Source organism: Ursus americanus, chromosome X (assembly GCF_024610735.1).
Source record: "Ursus americanus isolate L20-20 chromosome X, mUrsAme1.1.p, whole genome shotgun sequence".
Taxonomy (NCBI): Eukaryota; Metazoa; Chordata; class Mammalia; order Carnivora; family Ursidae; genus Ursus; species Ursus americanus.
Window position 1 is genome coordinate 25,981,599 of NC_142164.1, and position 21,127 is coordinate 26,002,725.

General features: G+C 46.2%; 1 protein-coding gene across 3 annotated transcripts in view; it reads right to left on the minus strand.

Annotated features, from left to right (window-relative positions):
- Window positions 1-3,981: 3,981 nt before the first annotated feature.
- GRIA3 (glutamate ionotropic receptor AMPA type subunit 3) overlaps window positions 3,982-21,127 on the minus strand; it is a 273,652-nt gene continuing 256,506 nt past the window's right edge. For 2 of the 3 annotated variants that reach the window (XM_087860086.1, XM_087860085.1), the window contains exons 15-17: window positions 13,403-13,517; window positions 10,595-10,842; window positions 3,982-6,204 (exon numbers count right to left, since the gene is read on the minus strand). In XM_087860086.1, the coding sequence (XP_087716212.1) occupies window positions 10,597-10,842; window positions 13,403-13,517 (361 nt within the window). In that variant the 3' untranslated portion in view covers window positions 3,982-6,204; window positions 10,595-10,596. The remainder of the gene's footprint in view (window positions 6,205-10,594; window positions 10,843-13,402; window positions 13,518-21,127) is intronic. The other variant, XM_045804968.2, reaches the window with a different exon arrangement.

Genomic DNA, 21,127 nt, shown 5'->3' on the forward strand with positions numbered 1-21,127 from the left:
CAGCATCAAATTCTGGAAAGAGGCCAAATAAGATAATGACTATCAAGTAGGGCAAAGCTCTTTATGTAAAGAGTAAGTTAGTAAATATTTTAGACTTTGTGGGCAATAATGTTGCAAGTACTCAATTCTGCCATTGTAGGGTGAAAATAGCCACAGATAATATGTAAATGAATGGGCGTGGCTGTGTTCCAATAAAACTTTATTAACAAAAACAGGCAGTGGGCCACATTTAGCCTGTGGGCCGAAGTTTGACATCCCTTGCTATAAAGTAGGATTGCAGTTTACCGATGACCTTGTCAAGAGCAGTTCTTCTGGAGCAGTGGGATAGAAGCCATAGTACAATTATTGAGGAAGAAGAGATGGGGAGTAACAAGCTTTTCCAAAGCTCTATTGTAACTGGGGGAAAAGGTAGGCCTTAAAAGCCATTACCAGGTTGAGAGTGGGTTTCCAGTCTTTCAGGAAAATTAGTACTCTCATGGGGGAAGATGGCAATGTTGTTCGGAAATATTTGTAAAGTTGTTTCCCCCATCAGCCTACATTCAAGCTTCTTATGAGCTGTTGCCAGAGCTTTGGCTTGGGCGGGCTTAATGAATATTTATTAGGAAAAATTTAAATCAAGCATTTTGCTGCAGGACTGAAACTCGGTGAAACCACTGAAAGGCCAATTTTGCCAAATCTACTGACATGGGGAGAGGATTATTTCTGAGGCTGACGCTGCAGGTTCTTTTCTATTTTTATTTTTATTTATTTATTTATTGAGAATGAGCGAGAGAGAGAGAGAGCACACGTGAGTGGGGAGAGGGGCTCAGAGAGAGGGAGAGAATCTTAAGCAGATTCTGTGCTGAGTCTCAGGACCCCGAGATCATGACCTGAGCCGAAATCAAAAGTCAGATGCTTCACTGACTGAGCCACCCAGGCACCTTGGTTCTTTTATACTTTTATAGCGAGGGCGTTGTGAGTCAATAAATACGCAAATATCTCCTGCCCTGAGGGTGGCAGGAACGTGACTGTTCTGAGGCTCTCAGCAGCTAGGGGCCTATGAGGGCAAGGGGTGGCTTCTCAGTTGAAGAGGCTCGCAGCTTTGGATGCACAGAAGTTCCACCTGACTGTATTAGGAAGCACAATCCTAGTGAAGAGGCAGAAGGAAAATCTTCATGTTGGGCTCCTTACAGTTCTTTCTCTGAGCAAAGCGCAGGGTATGATTGGATGTGGATTCATCGTCTGCCTTGCCACCAAGCCTGCAGGGCCCCCTGAGGGCAGGAGCCACGTTTGTTCCTGCATCGTCTGTGACATTGCGAGGACGACGCCTGTCAAAGAGCTTGGGCATCTTGCCCGTTCAAATAAGTTTCTGTTCCCTCTGTTTTGAGGATGCTACGGAAAATGACAGACCGTCCGTAATACCTCCCTCCATCCTCTCCTGACCACAGTGACAAAAGGCCTCCCAGGAATCCTTTTGAGAAAGCCCAAAAGCGTGCCCTGCGTCTTCACTGAATATGAAGGTCTTGTCTATGACTCCCAGTCTTAGATGTGCAGGACGTCTCCTAGCACCTCATGCCTTGGCTTTCAGTTCTAGAGGCAAGTTTCATTCATTCTCCATGCCACTCTTCCAAGACCTTGCCTTTCTTTCGGTCCAGAGTGATAGAGGTGAAACCGTCAGTCTCTCCAGTGGCCCCGGATTCGAAAGAGACTTCCTGTTGAGATGCTAAGTTCTGTGTGTGCCCACAACTGAACGCATTTATATTGCCGTTGAGGGTCCTATCTGCCAGGTGATCTGGTAATAAGCTGGTGCCCCAAAGCCCAGTCGAAGGGAATGAGGATAAGAGGGGAAGGGTAGGGCCCAGAGTGGCTGAATAGCTGGCCCTGGCTCCAACTGACAGGTTTTGGTGGTATAACTGGCTCATGGCCCTTCTGAGACAGCGTGTTACTCTATCTTCTGCTTCATGGAATCTGCATTCTGAGGAATAATGGTTCTGCTTCTTGCTTCTCAGTGTGTTCTCCTCTAGGTTCATCTCCCCAAGTCACAGTCAACCCTCTCTCCCCACCCAATACCAGGCAGGTGAATTACAGTTCTTGCCCGAGCCTACCAAGGTTTCCTCGGTATATTTGACCCTCCCATTGGAAGATTTTACAGTGCGATCCTATGTGAATCTTGATAGGCAAGGAAACCAATGCGGGGACCAAGGGGTGTTTTCCTTTTGTGCGCGGGGGCGGGGAGGGGGAACACGGGTGTGTGTGTGACATCTGAAGCTCAAGACCTTTTTGCAGACCTGTTTGGCAAGTCTGACCCGATGTGTAAGCAAGATACGCAGCCACCCACAGTCTGATTTGAGAAAGACTACTTAGATTCCTTTGGCTCTCCCACCAAGGAGGGAAAAAAAAAAAAACCAAACCCAAACCCCACCTGAACCCAAATTGCGCCCTGTCACCCCTGCCACAGCACCAGAGAGTGACTTTCCCTTCGGGGTAAACAATTGGAAGTTCCCGTTAAAATAGAAATCTATTATTTCGAAAGATCCAGGGGCATCATTTGGTGCTTGAACCGATTTTATCAGACTCCCTGCGCCCCCGCCGCCAGGGAACCATCACTCCAATCTGGTCACTGAATCTGTTCCCTGGGGACTCCATTCTCTGCCGGTGGGACTGCTGTGGTGTCCTAACCGAAGACAAGGAAAGCAGCTGAAGGGTCATAAAGCATGATGGTTGGCCAGCCCATCGCCATTTCTGAAGACGGTGAAGATGGGGGTAATCTGCTGAGGCCAAGTAATCGAACCTCGGTGTGTTTACATCAGCCTACACTTGAGAATCTTCTGAGAGCTTTCCTTTCCCACTCAGTTTTCTGTCTCCAACGCCTCGTGTTCCCTGTTCCAAACTCCGCGACCCCCGAGAGCTTCCTTCGTTTCTCTCTCTAGCGTCTCAACTGCCCTTTTCTCCTTCCTGGCTCAGCTGCAAGTGATCCCTTCCTTCCCTCCTAACATTATCCCCTGTTTTCTTTGGGGATCAGAATATAAAACCGGCCTATACATAAATACTTGCTGTATGTATTGGATAAAACCGTATTCCGTGTTCAGAATCCAAAAATCAGACTAGATCTGTGGCTTTTCCTTTCTCTCTCAGAACTAGTGTAAAATCAGGGGCGCCTGGGCGGCACAGCGGTTAAGCGTCTGCCTTCAGCTCAGGGCGTGATCCCGGCGTTCTGGGATCGAGCCCCACATCAGGCTCCTCCGCTGGGAGCCTGCTTCTTCCTCTCCCACTCCCCCTGCTTGTGTTCCCTCTCTCGCTGGCTGTCTCTCTCTCTGTCAAATAAATAAATAAATAAAGTCTTTTAAAAAAAAAGAACTAGTGTAAAATCAGTACAGTCCTGAATTCATTACTTTTCTCTGCACTCTAGATCAGTGATCCTGGGTGGAAAGAAGGTTTTTTTCCAATGCAATGTGAAGTTACTCTCAGGCATTCAGACAGCCAGTTACCTAAGAGTGCCAGGACACATACTTTGTGATGACGGGGGCAAGCATTTGGTAGTGTTGCTGAAGAACGTCAACCCTTAGTTGGGCACTTTGCTGGGAGCTCAGAGCTGGAGATGGGAGGATGCGAGACAAAGGTTAAGGTCAAAGCCTCTGAGGAGAGGGTCCCAAAGGGTGGAGGAGACAAAGAATAGGAATGGAAGGCCCTGAAGTCAAACTTTCCCTATCAATGAAGTCCTGCTTCTTGCTGCTTGTAGCCCCCGTCTCACTGTTGGCGATCCCGACAAACCTAACCTCAGGTCCAGGTGGCACACTGTTCTTTAGTTCAAGGGCTCTGAGCCTGACTGTGTGTGGTTGCATCTGAGTGTAGGCTGGGGGCGGTGTCATCTTTACGAGAATCGCTAGCAAGGTGACTGTGACATCATTGGCAAAGCTTCCAGTGGGGAGTAGATTAGTGAACAATAATGTCTTGGCACCTGCATCTGAGTAAATTTTAAACAGTCAAAGCACAGACATGGAATTCTTTCTTTACAATTTTATTTACAAAATGTATTAAAACTTTGTACAATACCTCATGGCAATGAGGCTCCGTAATTTATGCCCACACATGCAATTTACGCTTTTACGGCCATTAGTTTGCTTGGCAATTTTTCTGTTCACTGAAGTACAGCTTTAACAACGAAAAGAAAAGAATCGGAAAAAAAATCCTCAAGTGACTACCGCCAAACTCCCATAGCTTGAAGTTAGTAGCAGAAATTTGAAGCAATCAATGTTTTTTTTTTAACATGCAAGTTTTTAAAAAATAACAAACCAATTTACCCGCCTCTTCATTCCCAGTGAAGTTTCCTCTGAAAAACTGATTTGACTCAATAAACATACATTTCTCTTTATACAGTGCCTATGAAAACATTTGTGTGTAGGTCGGTTGGTTCGTTTTCTACAACTTCACATTTGCACGGCGTTGGCTTCCTGCTCTGGACATCATAGCATTCAGAATTTGAAAAATCACAGGTTCATGAAAACAAAACGGAACAAAAACACAACAGCTTTCTTTTTGTTTGTTCAATACCATTTAAAATTTGACAGGTGAGTTATTCGCTGATGACACAATTTTTGGAATGAAAGTTTATATTACACTTTTCTGGAAACGTTTCATTGGAACGAGACTTCTTCCTTCCTTTTCTGAAGACAAGAGCAAATGGGCAGCGAGTCGGCTAAGCATCTAAAGGTCACACTTGGGAAATGAATTCGAGCTCCTAGTTTTTACAGTCTGGAAACTTCCCAATGCACGTCACCGATGAGAGCAAACTACTGAACTACAGAAAGCATACGTCATTATATAGGAGGTAATTAGTGAGCGGAGACTATTTCCTCTGACTGTTCTGATAATGCCAACGGCAGGTACGCAATTAGTTACTTGATAGCCCGTGGAGCAGTGGAGCGATCTTCCGAGAGAGCCAGTGGAGACTGCTCCGAGCAAGGGCCTAGGAGTGATGCTGAGGCCCTTGGTTTAGCAGTAGGTTTGGGAATGCATTTTAGTCTTTGCAAACTAGAAAAGGACACATGCAGTCTGACGGAGAGCCACGGGCAGTAATGGGCAACAGCGGGGAAGACAGACCTAGCAAGAGTCAAGTCGGACTGAGAACTGTGGTCTGAGCCCCCTGGCCCACCTGGCGACGCGGTCCTGTCTCCGAGGCGTACACTTGAAAGGCATACTTAGCGGAGAAAGCAGAGCTAAACACAGTGTTGTTTCTGAGAAAGATACTCTAAACACATTTGGGAGTGTAGGCAGCATTTCCCTCACCTCAATGCGAAACACTCAGCTATATTGACTTAAAATGCACACTGAAGCAAGAAAAACAGATCTGTGAGCTGCAATTCCAGGCTTCTTGGAGAGCCCCGGGAACCGTTTTAGGAAAGCACCGAGAGGGTTTGCCTGATAGTGCCCCGTCCCTTGCTACACCACAAGCCAATTTCGAAAGCTCTGTTAATCCCTTCACCGAGGGGGAAGTTATCAAAGCATTTTCACAAAACCATTTCAAGAACACAGAGAAGTCACGGTTTAGTCCCTTTTCCAAAGTGTTTGAATTTTCTTAAGTGTCGCATTTACATTCTAAAGATATACACATTTCAGCAACGTTGAAAGGAAAGAGGGTGCACAGAACATCACTACCAACAGGAACTACCAAAAACATCTGGTCAGCAGATCCTAGGAGAAATGCCAGTCTGTCCTCCCAAACACAGGGAGTCAGAGATTTTTTTTCTTTTTTAAATCAGGAGGAATTAATTATTTTAGCTGAGATGGGCCTGTTTGCTGAACTCGAATTTAAAATTGTGTGTGTGTGCGCGTGTGCGTGTGTGTGTGTGTGTGTTAAAGAACGTGGTGTTTGTATACTGAGCAGTGGTATCAAAGAATGGCTTTTGTCGAATTGACTTTTTTTAAATAAGATTTGTTTTCGCATATTGGAATCTTGCATGTCTATTTTTTTGTTGGTTTTATTTTAATTTTTTCTCAAGCAAAGCAAAAAGATTTCAATGATGGTTTGCATTGTCGTGAGTCTCAGAGTGTTCCATAAGGCACTGAAGGAAAAAAACATCAGTTTTTCCTATTGAAAGGTCATTGCACCATCAGCAATATTCGTGTCACGCCCGACACCAAGGAGAGTGAAATCTGGCTCCGGATCCTTGAAGCAGCCACGTTTTCGGTGATTCCTCTCATCACATGCCGCCAGTGGGACAGGATCTGCAAAGGCAAGGGGGAAACTTTCATGTGAACGGGCTTTCTCTTAGGAATTGCCACATTTCTTATGGCTCAGCCTATCTTGGATGCGAACCATGAATGTTTTCCCAAACTGGCATCTCTGGGGCTGCACCCGTTTTGACTGGCTTTAGGCAACAAGTCTGCTTAAATTCTCTCGCCCGATGCAAATGCTTTGCAATAGGTTAACTGAGGTTCCTTCTCTACTGTGCCTTGTACTAAGGAATCTACAGATGTCGCGTGAAGTCTAACTCCAGGCACATCACTTAGGATGCGGGTAGACTAGGAAGTCTTGGTAGCATTTATATAGAGATATTCAGGACGGCTACCCTGCAGGCTGTATTCTGATTGCAGAACCTGTGACAGGGGACTGTTTACCTAAGACAGAGGATAACCAGGGTTCTGTGTGGCTTGCTCGATTGAAATCCATTTGACTGCGAGAAGAAAAGCTGCCGTTCGTTGCTGGAAAGGGGACGGCTTGTCCTTCTTAATACCTACAACCTTGGTTATTCTAATCTGAAAGTAGCACACGGGCTTTAAAGGGGAAGCACATTCCAGGAAGAGGTCCGAACGGTGGTACCCATGGAGGTGCTTGGCATCCACGGGGTCTTTGCCGGGACGTTAGAGGCCTGGCTGGGGTGCCGTGGCTGCGCTAGTCCAGGCTTTCATTTGCCCCCGACGCTGAAGCCTGCAGCGCACTTTCCTGCCCCCCCTTCAAGCTCATACCCCTCTCTTCTGGCCTCTCCCTCTATACCAAGGGAACCCTTGTTTTTCTCCTGAGCCAACAATTTCCCCAGCAAGAATATAGATGCATGGGCTGCAGAAGCAGCATTGATCATTTTGAAAATGGGCCGCATGAGCCAAGTTCATGTTTTCTGGGAAGACGAAACGGAACCGTCTTAGAGGAAAAATGGAAATCTTTTCCCTTCACCTCAGGCATCTTGAGGTCTTGAAAATGAGAAGCATTTCAACAATACCGTTGAAGAAACCAAAGAAGCTAGAAGTAGTTCTTGATGGCAGTGGGGAAGTTGGGAAGAATCTCTTAAGACAGTTAGCAGAGCCACCCCTAGGCGCAGTGAACCTGGAACACTCGGCGGTCGGTCACGTGCCGAGGCATGCTTGGGAGCCACCGTTCCAGTAGCTGGGCAGTAACCCAGAGAGGCAGCAGGTGGTCGGGAGGCTGGCTGCTCCCTAGCGGGTGCTGGACCTGAGACCAAGACACGTGTTTCCTCAAGGCCGATAGCCCTGACTAATCGCACCCACACAGCAGGAGAGCTGACTCCCTCTTCTTTCAAGGATGCTCTTTATTAACCAGGTTTCACTTGGACCATATATTTGCAGGTGATTTGCCCTGGGGTCAGTTTTCCTGAAGAATTACTGGTATCCCAAACTCCTAAGGTTGGCTCTGATAATTAGCAATAAAAGTAAAATCTCAGGGTGCCTCTTGATCTCTGTGCCCCTGCATAGGCCATGACAGATCTGGGCCGATTCAGAGAACCGGAAGCCTAATAACTAGGTAACAAATGAGAAGTCATTAGGAGATCTTCCAGAACTTCGTGGCAATTAAAAGATGAATGGATAAAGGGCTCACCCTTCACGTAACCAGCCTTACGTGACCAAACTGGCTGAGAACAGCAGGGTGGCTTCTGTTTCCTGCTCAGCTTGCTTTGTGCCTCTTGGCCTGATACACGGAAGGATTTTTCTGGCATCCTCTGAGGCTTTTCCTTCTTGTCTGGAGACTTCACATAGACTCAGAGGACAGATTTGTTTGCTGAGGCTTTCCCCAGCTTTTCTTTTCATCCCAGGCTAGTTGCCAAACTGCTAGCAACTGGGCCGTAACCACATCGGCACTGATGTCTATTAAAATGTGATTGTTGCCTCATTTAGCCTGAAGTTCGCCTCACAAAATGGATCAACCACGATGAGTAAAGGAAAGCCAGGGAGCCAGGAGCTGTGGTGACTTCATTTCCACCTGAGGCCTGCCACATTCGGCCCCGAGGCTTGCTGATCCCAGCTTTTTCTTTTTTTCCCTTCCTCTCTTTCTCTCTCTTTCTCTTTCTGTCCTTCCCCCTCTGCCCTTCCCTCTCTCATTCCCTCCCTCTGTCCCTCCATCTTTCCTTTCCTCCCTTAAGTTACATGCCCTGAGATCATTTTCTCTAGAATCTTACTACTGCCCGGACCCGCCGCAGCAACACGGCCTGGAAGGCTGTGAGAAATGAAGAGTCTCAGGTGGCACCCCAGACCTGCTGAACCGGAAGCTGCATTTTTATAAGTTCCCACGTGATCCGCAACGTCCACTGACGTTTGAGAAGCACAGTTCTGGGGCTTTAACGAGACGCTGAGGCTGTAGTAGTGGAAGAGTAGAGACATAGGTTCCCGGATGGAATGGCTGATAGTAAAGAGGGTCTGGAGGCTGTGTGACCCTGGGTCCTGATACCTGTCTCACAAAGATGCTTTTGGGGGAAAGCAGGAGAGTTTGACTCTACAGCCTCACGTGCAGTACGTCAGAAGTGAGGCATATGCCTTTTTTGGTAAACAAGTGGGACACAGACTTAGGATCTGCTTTCCGTTTGACGGGATCCCGTAGGGATTTCAAGGTTCCTGGAGGCCACCAGGCCATGGACGGTTAGAGGCGGAATGGTTTAGCAGAGAGAATCCAGCTCCAGGAGGAAGGAGGGCTGGGCTCTAGTCCCAGAATGGCCACTGCCTAGTTGTGTTGCCTTGAGCAAGTCACTCGGCGTGACTGGGTCTTAGCTACCTGAAAGGGAAAACACTTTGCGACCCATTACCTCAAATGAGGCAATAGATGTGAGAGCACTTGGAAAACTGTTAAGCCGATTTCAGATGTATTCTTTTTTTGGATGCCAGTATTTCAGAATTTGGGATAATTAAGGTAAGCTGAAATCACCCATGTTCTCTGCTCTGAAAAAGCAAATCGTGTGCCCCGAATTGTAATGGGCGTATATAACCTACTCAAGAGTAAAATATCGTAAGCTCACTGGCACGTGAAACGCTTGCACGCCAACAGTGCTAATTACAGATGGAACTATGTATTGTACATTCAGCAATGCAATGGGAACACTCGGTGAAGGGTTAGTTCATGTTGTGGCAAAGGGTTGCAGTCTGCAGCAGGAGAGAACAACCAGCAACTTCACCAAACAAGGTAATACTTCCCATGGTGAAGACACATGATTTATGTGCATGAAATATTATTTAAAAGGGGGCCAAATTTAGTTCCACAATGTGAAATACAAGGAGATCAAAATGCAAATACTGCATTTGTAGAAACTCGAGTGCATTCAAGGAATTTGTATGGACTGTGACTCAGGAGGTCAAACATCTCCCACCTAGAATGAGGGCTGTGAAGTTGCTAGTTGTTCTGTTCCCCTTCAGATAGGTGTTAGCGATGACAGATGCACTTGAACGTAACAAGACTATATTTTTTGAAACACCTCCAGAACAGACAGATTAGCCCACTGCAAGCTTGCCTTTGAACACGTCTGAGCTATTGGTTGGGGTAGGGGTGGGGGTGGCTGTAGCTGCTGGAGTCAAGGTGGCATCAGTTAGGTTCATCTAAGTATGGACTTGGGGCAGCCAACAGCAGGGAGCCCAGCCTGTTCTATGGGAGACACTTACCTGAATATCAGTTCCAAGAAAGGGACAACAAAGGAACTCAAAGATTAAAGAAATGGTCCTGGGCTTAGGCTTACGAGAACCACTGCACCCTTACAGAAGCACTGCATTTGTCCAGGTGGCAGTGCCCCACTCTTATTCCTCACTCTACCATCGGTTCCAGAGCCTCTGCTTTCTCTAGAACTGCACTGTCCAATATGGCAGCCACATGCGACCACTGAACACTCGACAGGTGGCTAGTACAAGTTGAGATGTAGCAAAAGTATAAAATACACCCCAGATTTCTAAGACGTAGCATGTAGAAAATAACGTAAACTATCTCATTCACTTTTGATATTGAGAACATGTTGAAATGAGATCTTGGATATATTAAGTTAAAGAAAATGTAGCATTAAATTAATTTCACTTGTGTTACTTTTAAAAGTGTGGCGACTAGGTCACTTCAGATCACACATTTGGTTCACATATGCGGCTCGCAAACATTCCCATTGAACAGCGCTGCTCTAGAGAATTTCTTCTCCTTTTGGGTCACACCACAGTACGATTACGACGGTGCTATTACAAAAGCAGCGCTGCCCGACAAGAAAGCGCAACCATTGTTCTCAAAGAATCAAATGGTTGCAAATAGACAATACTTGAAACAAGAAACCGAAGTGAAAAAACAAAGAGAGAGAAAGAAAAAGAGAGAGAGACTAACATACAGTAAGGTAAGGCTGATTAGTTTACTAGACCTTGACCGTACCCCTAGATCTTAACACTCTCTGTTCCATACACGTTGTAGCCTTCTCTGTATGTAGCGTAATTTTGAGTGTTGGTGGCAGGAGCAGGCTTAAAGTTTTGGGTGTTCTTTGTGAGTTTCATGCGTTTGGACTCTGCCCGTGATTTGTAACAGAATTCTATCAAAGCCACCATCATGGCCAGCCCCAGACCTCCGACAAGTATATAGAAAACGCCTGCCACATTGCTCAGGCTGAGAGCGCTCGTCTTGTCCTAAGAGAAATGAACAACGCGATTAGTTCTTGGGGAAAACACAAGCAATGGGACATCATAATACATGACAACAATATAGGATAGTTCTAAGTTGTAAAATAACTAAACATTGATGTAAGTAAGTGTTATGACTCGACTCTGGCAACTGGCTGATATTTCACAATGGCCGGCGAGATGGAGGATTGTGCTTCTGTCGACAGTTGTGGTCCACACCTAGCTGTTCATTGACTTTGACTCCTTAATTCCTTTGGTACCTCAAAATGGTGTCAACGACGAAATAAAACAGTGCTAGGCCACGGGGAGCAGAAGTGTAAACACAAGCACAATTCATTCCTCTGCAAGCCTCAAAGCGTCATTTGCCAGAGTTGAGCTGTGACATAATCTCTAGAAATGTAACACTCTTTTCATTTGGGAACTTGAAGCACTCTTTCCCCTCTCTGGCCCGCAACACCCCTTTCTCCCTTGTTCTCCCTGGGACAAACTTGTCAACAACTTGTAAGATACCAGGTGAGAATATTAGAAGTTCCTGATATTCTTATCTGGGGAGTTACTTAGCGAGGGTTTGTTTAAAAGGGATTAACTCTCCCCTTTCCCCTGGTGGCTGAGAGAGCGCTCCCTTCGGGACTGGTTGCTGAGTTCGCATCCTCAGGGCAGCAAGTCTTTGTGCCACTGGCACAAGGGCACAGCACAAAGAACTGGCTCCCTTCCATCTTCTGAGAGTTTAAGGAAAACTGTCAGGAGGACCCACTGGGTCCTGAATTGGCTCCATACAAATCAGAAAGCTTTTCTAGGAGGCTGATGATTAAAAAAAAATCCAGCTCATTTTTAGCTTTATTCCAGGGAATGTAGCGAATAATTAAAAAAAAAATACTACGCTTCTCTGTTTTCTATTTAAAATGGGGGGGGGGATTGAGGAAGCCGGTCAGTGACTTTCAGGTCAAACTGTGCAAATCTGACTATCTGCCTGTATGAAAAAGCAAAAACTGAACTGCTGAACAATGGAAAGAAAAAGGTTGGTGTCTTGAGCCCTACCTTGAGCTAGGGCACACCAGGTGCCCGGAGCCTTTCTTTGAAAAAAAATAAAATAAAATAGCATTTTGTAGTCTTTTTAGAGGGAATGTAACCATTTTGCTGCTGAATGCCATTGAATAGAATACCCAAATTGTTCCATCAGTGACTTGACTATCTCATTGACATGGCAACACAGCCACAGCTGACCCTCAATGCTGTGGCTCATCCAGTCCTGATATCACTGAAAGGATTAAATGGGGAGATGATAGGGCCACGTCCTGATTCTATTGGGATAGGAGCCAGCGGTATACTTGTTTACTTGAATAAGAAGGCCAATTGGAATTGCATTGCATGGTTGGGGAGGGGGGTATGTGCGAGCCTCCTGTCTACAACAACCTTGCAAATAGTCACTCTTCTAGGGCGAATGACAGGTAACTAGAGAAATGGGAGTTTCTGTCGCTTATGAAACAATGGATCATTTCCTTAAGGAGGCTGGCCAGGCTCTCTGCAGGGATGCTCCACAGCCCACTAGACGGACCAGCCCTGGCAGCCCTCCCTCTGCCGTGCCGTTGCTCTGTGGAGGCGGCATTTGATGGGGGGAAAAGTGTCCTTGCATGTAACCTGCTTTACGTCGTAGCAACAAGAACAGTTTCCAGTTCCACGTATTTAAGTTTCACAGAATTCCCTGTCGTGGGATGTGGAAAACCAGTAGCAAAATGGTTCACTGCACAGGGGAAATGAGTGGCATTTCATGAGATGAATTAACTGATACCACAATATTAGTTCAAAAAAAGGCAAGGCAAAAATTGAAACTAAAAAGAACTTTCTTAGGGGAGCAAAGGGGGGCAGGAAGGAGGCGGGGAAGAGTGTTTCATGCTTATCAATGTGATGTCATCCTGAGAATGTATACTCTTAAGGAGCATGCGACTCAATTTCCAAAAGACTACGTACAGAGATTCAAATGACACCTTTGCAAGAGAGAAGTGTGACAGACTTAAAATTAGAGATCCAAATAGATGCTGAACTCAATCGACAGCAGCTGGGAGAAGGCTAATCGTTCTGCTTACAGAGACCAGTCTTTGTTATTTATTTCTTTGTTTTCACATGGAATCAACATCACGTAGGAATAACCGAAGGTATTTACAACTACAAAGTCTCTGACACTGTAAGAGGTTAAGAGAAAGTACTGTCACAACTGGATCTTTTTTTTTTTTCTGGTTGCAGTTGTTGTTAGGTTTTCTCTTTGAACTTTCGAAATGTGAGATACAGTAAAACCCCCTTATAACACAGCTCAGTCTTTTCACAGCTTTGGAAGCGCGGTGGGCCGGTTTGCGTTCCTCTGTCAACACTAGCTCGGTCTGGTCAAGGTCAACGGTTGATGCCCTGCGGCAGGTCTCCGCCCAGCGGGGGGCCGCCCGCCTCGTGCCTTTCGCGCTGGTGTTATAAAGGGGTCCCACTGTGGGGGGGGGTGTGTGTGTTGGGAAGGAAAGCCGTTTTGGGGTAGAAAATCAACAGTGGTTCAAAATGTGATTGCTAATCAGCGACTGACCTTACTCCCGGAGTCCTTGGCTCCGCACTCCCCCTTATCGTACCACCATTTGTTTTTCAGCTTGTCTAAGATGCCTTGTTCACTGAGTTTCAATACTGCAAGGTTTACAGGCGTTCTTCACGTGGGAAATAACATAAATAACATTATATTATGTTATTTTATGTTATTCAAGCTTCAAACTACTTTAAAACTATAGAAAGCGATAAAGCAGGGGGCCCTGGCCACAGAGTAATTTTAGAACACTGCAGGCAACCTGAGCATTACCTTAAAAAGTTAACACTACAGCAACGCTATATTTACCAGGGCCTGCCCATATCGCTTTGAGTAATCGGCACACACTGTTAAATAATGAGGATAGAAAAACAGGCACTCCTCGGATAGGCTATGTGTGGTGGGGAGGAGGGCTCCCCTCAAGTGACAATCGTCCTGCGGCAGCTCGCGGTAGCTTTGGGGCGGAAGTGTGTTAGGTTTGATCTAACAGGGTGTCTTGTTGTACTTCCAGACAGACAGCAAGCTCTACGGAGGAGGGGGGAGGGGCGGGGCCAGAAGGGGAAGCGGCTCCGCACCGGGAACGAGACAAAAGGATGAATCGGAACAGAAGAGAAAGTAGATTCTACGTGCACAACGTGCCTTCTGATTAGTCGTCTTTTATCACGCAAATCTGTTGCCCCGATGAAACTGATCTCAGAAAGCACCGTCCTACAGATCTGTCTTCATTCCACAAACTGAATTCTTACGCACGTCCTGATCTTAGGATTGAGGGTAGAACGCAGACCTCTGAGTTGCGGCTGAGAGGGGTTTCAACAACGAGAGAACCGGCCTGGGGCTTGTTTCTGTTACTGACCGGATGTCGGCGGTCAACTCAGATGACCAGAGGGTGAACCAGATTGTTTAAAAATTGATTATTAATATGGCATGATCTAAAATGGCAAACGGATTCTGCCACAGTGGGTAGTACGGCAGAGAAGCAGTTTAGGTAAGCTGTTCTCCTAAGATAAGACGTCCTGACTCCTACAGCCCCGGGAGGCCAGGCCGTTGCTCCCTAGCCCTCGGCCTCTTAAAGCATCGGGCCTGCAGTCCGAGCCACTGGGCAGACACGGGAAACCCTGCTGGTCTCAGGTTAGGAGTTCCTCCCTAAGAAATTTCTTCAGCTGTAAAAATAGGAATAGACCTTTACCCTGTCGTCTTTCTCGAGCTAATGAATTTTAAGTAAAGTATCTCTCATAACTTCAGATAAAAAATGCATTATATTTAGAGGGTGGCATAATTCTATGACGAGGCGATAGACCACTGCGGGTTCAGAGGCACATGAACGATATTGTGAATGCTAGCGCCTGTGATGCTGGACGCCACCCATTCCCACCTTTCTGTTGCTATGAACATGCCATCGAATTGCTTAGCTTATTTGGGGTAAGTTGGACCCACCAACATATCCAGTCGTTGAGAAGACTTCCTGTAGTCCCAGAGATGTGGCCTCTATCAGACCAAGTCCCCAAAGCCTATTTCCTTTCTCTCCCCCTTTGCCGTTGAGAGCAGAGGGACCATCTCATCCTGCGATATTCTGAGAAATGTACCATCATTTAAAAATAATATGCAATTTCAGAGTACTTGAGATTTGAAAAACTATAAACCTTCAGTGTCAGGGAGGTGACACTTTCTCGGTTGGCGCCGGGCTTGGCAGCCAGAATTATCTGCGTTTTGTATCTCACCAGGAAATTGAGGTCCTTTTATACTTCAAACCAGTTCCTTCAATCATTGCTCAGAAACTTAGCCTTCTCGAATGCCAACAGGATTGGCTTGGGATGCAGGGCAACAACAGATACTCAAAACTTGGAGCCTCTTTCAGATATTATTGGCAGTGAAAGTTCAGGCTTAGACTTTCAGTTTCACTTATGGGTTTATTTTTAAAGATTTTCTTTTTGAGTAATCTCTACACCCAACGTGGGGCTTGAATCTTGAGCTTACAACCCCGAGATCCAGAGTTGTGTGCTCTGCCGACTGAGCCAGTAAGGCACCCCAAGTCTAAGATTTTTAAAGGACAGACAGGCCATCTATGGCCCTGAGATCAGTGTTGGAAGTGCCTTCTCATCTGCTTCCCGCTGTCTGCTCCCCTTCTGTCTCTCCTTTCCCCTTATTAGTTTCGTTTTATCACCACCTCCCCCCCAGCACTGTGCCTTAAGGCAGACGCTGGCATCCAGGCCCCGATGGTGGGGGGCTGCTTCCCAATGGCACCTGGGTGCCCGATTCCATCAGGACCCCAGCAAAAAGTACAAAGCATTTTCTTTCTCCTTTCTGTGCTTCCCCCTTTCTTATTGCAAAGGGCGCGGTGTCCTCCCGCTGCTCTCTGACGAAGCCCTTACTGGTCCCTGTCCTCCCTCAAGGTCCTATGTTCTTCAGATGACTTCATTCAATTTCCTTAGGACAGAGACTCTTAGTGGCTCTCCAGAACGGAGCAGTCTGATGAAAGGCACTCCCACTATGGTCCAAATAGAGATCTCTCCCTAGAAAGCCCGGGTTTTGAAGAAGGTTGTCAACCATTAAGTGAGCTAGGTTGATAAGAGTGTTACATGTTAGTTTAGAACAATAATTATCAGAGTGTGGTCCAGGAACCCCTAGAGGATCCCCATGATCAAACCTATTTTTCTAATAATACTAAGACCTTCCTTTCCCTTCTCACTCTCATTGCCTCCTGCTGCACAGTGGAGTTTCCTGGAGGCTTCACAACACGTGATCTCGCAATAGGTTGAAGGAAAAAGCAGAAACAAGAATCCTATTCTCTTCTATGAAGCCAGATATTAAAGAGATTTGCAAACTCATAGGACAGTGCCACTCCTTACTAATTTTGTTTTGGAATACTGTAGTTAGTTTTCATAAAAAGTATGCTATTTATGTTAACATATGTTGGGTTTATTATTTTTAAAATAAATTAATGAATACATGCTTTTAAAACTCCATTTTAATTTCCGGTAAGGCAAATATTAGTAGATATATCACACATAAACAAAATCTCTTGGGAGTTCCCTATAATTTTGAAGTGTGTAAAGGGGTCTTGGGACAAAGAAAAGTTTGAGAAGCCCCGGTCTGGGAGCAGGGAAGGCTTTTCCTGTGCCGGGGCCTGTTCTAGGCCACCACCATCCACTGTTGCCCAAACCCAGGCTCAGTATGTCAGCACTTTAGAATCCTATTTCTGACAAATGGCCTATCCCTGCCTGAGGCCATCCAGTGGCCTCCACAGAAAGGCTGGGCACTGCTCTCCACGTCTGTGGCCTCCGTGGTTACTGTGGAGGTTACCTTAATGCAGTGGTTCTCAATCAGGGGTACTTTTGGCCTCCGGGGGCTGTTCGGCAATGTCTAGAGTCACTTCTCATTGTCACAACTGGGTGGGGGGACACTGCAGGCATCTAGTGGGTAGAGGCCAGGGATTCTGCTAGACCCCCTACTGTGCACAGGCCAGCCCCCACCCCGAAGCCCCCAATGTCAAGTGGGCCGAGGTTGGGAAGCCCTGCCTCAGAGCATCCAGACCTCATCCGGTGCCCGGGGACTTTAGAGAAACCTGACAAATGATATACTTTTAGAAGTTTAGTCTTGATTGGGAAAAAAGAAATCACAGGGCTTATGAAATCTGGCAGGGAACCAATGTGCGTTTGGGAACTTCTAAATAAAAATGAAGGAGAAAAACAAACATTTCAAGCAGCAGCACAGCCAAGGAGCATAAAAGCTGTAATCAGAAATCACAGATAATGCCACTTAACAAGGTTAGGATAGCTGCCAAGAAAAGAAAATACTTTAAAGGCCTAAATCTCCTAGAACTGCTTGTTGCTGTGTGTGTTTGGGGGGGGGGGGGATGCACTCCTGAGATGGCAGAGAAAAACTGCCAGGATTTTCTTTCTTACTGTACCTTACTGGGTGTATTGCCCAGCTCAATCCAAATCAACTGAATGTATTGACACCCTCCCCCAACACACACACACACACACACACACACACACACACACACACACACACAGAGTTTGGGATTTTAAAGGAAGAGGAATGAGGTGGGCATTTGGTCATTTTAAATGTCACTTTCTCCACGAAGCCATTTATGCTCCCCACCTCTGTATTTTCTCCCCTCCTTATTATTTATACCCATGCCTCATAACTTGCACAGGACTGTGTGCTTTTCAAGTGCAGGGACCATGGCTTACATATTATTCTCTCAACAAATGCTGGTTGAACTCTCTTTTAGAGTTTTGCTTTTCAGCCTGGTATTTCACAAAATTATCACACTTCCTCTTATTGCTCAAATTGAACGATCACCCTAGGAAGGTAGATTTATGGTCTCTACTTTGTAAGTAAAGAAACCGAGGCACAGATCGGTTAGGCAACCTGCTCACGCCTGCACAGCAAACGAGGGGGCAGGCCAGAGGGCAAATGCTTATCTCTTCAACCCTGTACCGTGCGTTCTCCAATGGAACACACGGAAGCGTGGCAGTCCTCCTTATTTTTGTTCTTGTGCTTGGATGTTCATAATGAAGTTTGTCTTCAGGGACCACCGTACTGCAAATAACTATCACCCTAGCAAGGGCACGCTGGCAGCTGGGGCCTTCCACTGCGCAGCGGCAGCGTGTCCCCAGGGGAAGGCTTCAGAGCAATTACTGCAGGCCCTTGCCTGGTGCCTCAGAGAATTGTAAGTCAGAAATATTTATTGTACTCACCTCGGTAGAGAACAGAAAGAATTAAACAAACTAGGTCAGATTCCTGTCATGGAAATTAGTCAGGCGTTCTCCCCTCTGCCAGGCTTGGGAGGGCTCTGAGTACAGCCCTCCCAAGACAAGGGCAAGGGCCCAGAGGCCCAGAGGCCTAGGCAGAGAGCAGGAGAGCTATGTGAGGTAATTTCAGGGGGTCTGGGAGTGTGTCCGGTCCGAGAATATTTTCCTCCCGGGGACCTGAAATTCCATCCTGAGAATCGCACACCTTTAAGTTTGAGCAACAGTCCTTGTTAAAATACAAAGCTTCTTGGGGGAATGGGAGATGGGCCAGAGTAACTATTTACAAATCCCAACTCTCTGTTCCATTCTGTTTCAAAACTGTTCAGAGAGGAAGAGGGTAAAGCTCCCCCTAAGAAGAGATCCGTCCGCTGCACCCGAAGTCATAGAAACGCGCGTGGACTGGTGAGCGGATGGCAAGGGTTAAGGGCCGAGGTGAATTAGCCTCATTTGAAAGCGTGGGAAACTTTCCTGAGTGTAGGGAAAAGTCCTGGAGTGGCATCGATTTTTTTTTTTTTTAAATAGCGGTAGTAATGTAATTCATAATGCTTTGAAAATGAGTTCTACTTTGGGGGAAAAAAAAACCCAGAACTGGCTGATACAGATTTTTGCTTATCTTGGCCATCCACACCTGGCAGGACCTCAGCTACAAAGGACGGTGCTCACGAATCCAAGGTATCCAGCCCTGGGTGGCGGGTGTCCAGGTTTCCAGCTCATTCCTGGCATGTGCCAGCCAGGTCAGTGTTATCTTAGTGATGGCTAGCGTTACACAGGGAAACAGTTTCAGGATAAGAAGACCGTTTTCTTTACTGTGAAAGTAGAAACTGTTTACTTAAAAAAAAAAAAGCCCAAACTAAAATTTTTTATATATTTCAAAAGAAGAGTCAAATTTGTTTTTCAATTTTGAATTCAGGAAATACCCCAAAATAGGTAGTCTGGAGCCATGAACAAAGAACAGAGAAGTGTGGGGAGAGGCTGCGAGGGTGCCGAGTTTCCCCAGAGTGGGAAAGAAGACAAAATGGCCTAGTGAATTAATGACCACATTGATTCCTCCCAATGGTGATCCTGGAAGGGTTGATATAAAAATCTGTACTGTGGCCATGTCTCTGAGCCTGAAAAACACAGGATCCCGGGGGCAGTATGATTTATCTGCCCAAGAGACTATGGGATAGATTCTGCTCTGAATGGCTTCACTCTCCTTTCTGCGCAGGGACACCTAAAGAGCAAATGCCTGTTTAATTAATGACGCCAGAAGATCTTCAGTAGCACCCTTAGGAGGGGTGGATACAGGTGTAAATGCGTGGGTTACCGAGAAAGACGAGGAGATCACGGGGAAGGAGAAGAAATAGACGAGGAAGCGTGATGTATTTGCATGGTTAGTGAGGAAGCTGCTCTGACGGCAGCTCTGGATGGTGACAATGCAAGCTGGTCACAGTCACAGCCTAAGCTGGCAGCCCGTCCCTCACCCCACGCCTCGTCTAAACCGCACTCCAACTTACTGACACTTGCTTCTTGGTATCTAGTGATTTTTTTTTCTTTTGAATGACTTTTTAGAATTGTCTTCAGCCCAGTAGAGGGAGGCCAGACAACCTCTCTTTCACTGGCTTTTTTACTGAAGATATTTCAAGTTTTCATGGGCACGAGTCCCCTTTCCCAATTGCTCACTTGCTTCCCTAGCCTTTTCTGAAAACCTCCTAGCGTCACTCAGGAAGTCACAGGCATGTGCAGACAGGTGGCTAGAGACATCTCTGTCCAGGTAGGTCTTGATTTATTAAGTTGAAGCCAATGCATGACCAAGCAAGAGAAGATTCTTTGCTAGATAAAAGGATTTACTCTAAGGTCCTTTGTATTCTTTTCTGTCGGTTACCGTGGGATAGGTGACCTCTCCACACACTAGCTCTTGGAGTTCATGGCAGTTCAACTTATGCCCAAGGCTACACTAGAATCTGGAGCGCTTAAAGAAAAAATCTCTCTCCAATTCTTTTCACAGGGCTTTCTGGGGGCAGGATTCTAGGAGAATGAGGGTTTAGGTCATTTCAATCCTTCTACCCTTGGATCAGCCTGAGCTTTCTCCGCAACCTGGGAGCATGTCCATACGATTGCTGGCATTGCTGGGCTCTGGCACCCGGGCAACTCTCAGTCCCCAGGGGCAGCCACAGTGATTTGCAGAGTTACGCAGAGCTTAGCTGCTAGAAGCTCCCTCTGAGTGAGAATTTATATCTACGTGGTTCACAAATGTAGCTCAAACCTATTTAACTCCTTGGTAATGAGATCATAATTTCATGCAAGTTCAAAGAGCCAATGCAATAATGCATGTATATAACACGAGGAGTTGAAAGCCGTGAGTCATTTTACTAAGGGCCTAACAGTGCTAGTGACTGAAACCTGTCGATGAGCACCTATGCTGGAGAAGCAGCTCCAGAAGTCACTTGTGGATATGCGAGTAAAGCCAGCGCATTTCCAGATGAGAATCTCTCAAATTCCAAGTGAGAGACCCCTTGAGTCCCCATGGTGTGAATTTCACTGATGGACTTCTGCCAAACTGGGCCTTTGTCCAACCTCTCCCTTTAGAACAGGAATCCAAAACCATTACTGGTTGTGGACTATCTCACACAACCCAATTTTCTGGGAGGACTTCTTAACTCCGTTTGTCCCTGGCAGAGAGAAGGGGGTCAGGGCAGACTAAGCATCTGGAGAAGCCAGTTTTGGTTAAAACGTGGCCACAGATACTTCCCCGAGTCATAGTTGATGCACTTGAAAACTCCATTTTAAGATCCATTAAAAACTCAAACTATCAAATTTGGTTGAGCTTTATTACATAGAAACGTGTTTCCTTTAGTTCATCCCACTGGCACCAAGAAAGAAAAGCCTAGATGGAGAAGACAGACAGAAACTGATCTCACTTTAGATCAGAAACTCACATGACGTGTGTTTCTGAAGATGGCGAGTTCATGCCCCTGACTCTAGGCAAAATGTT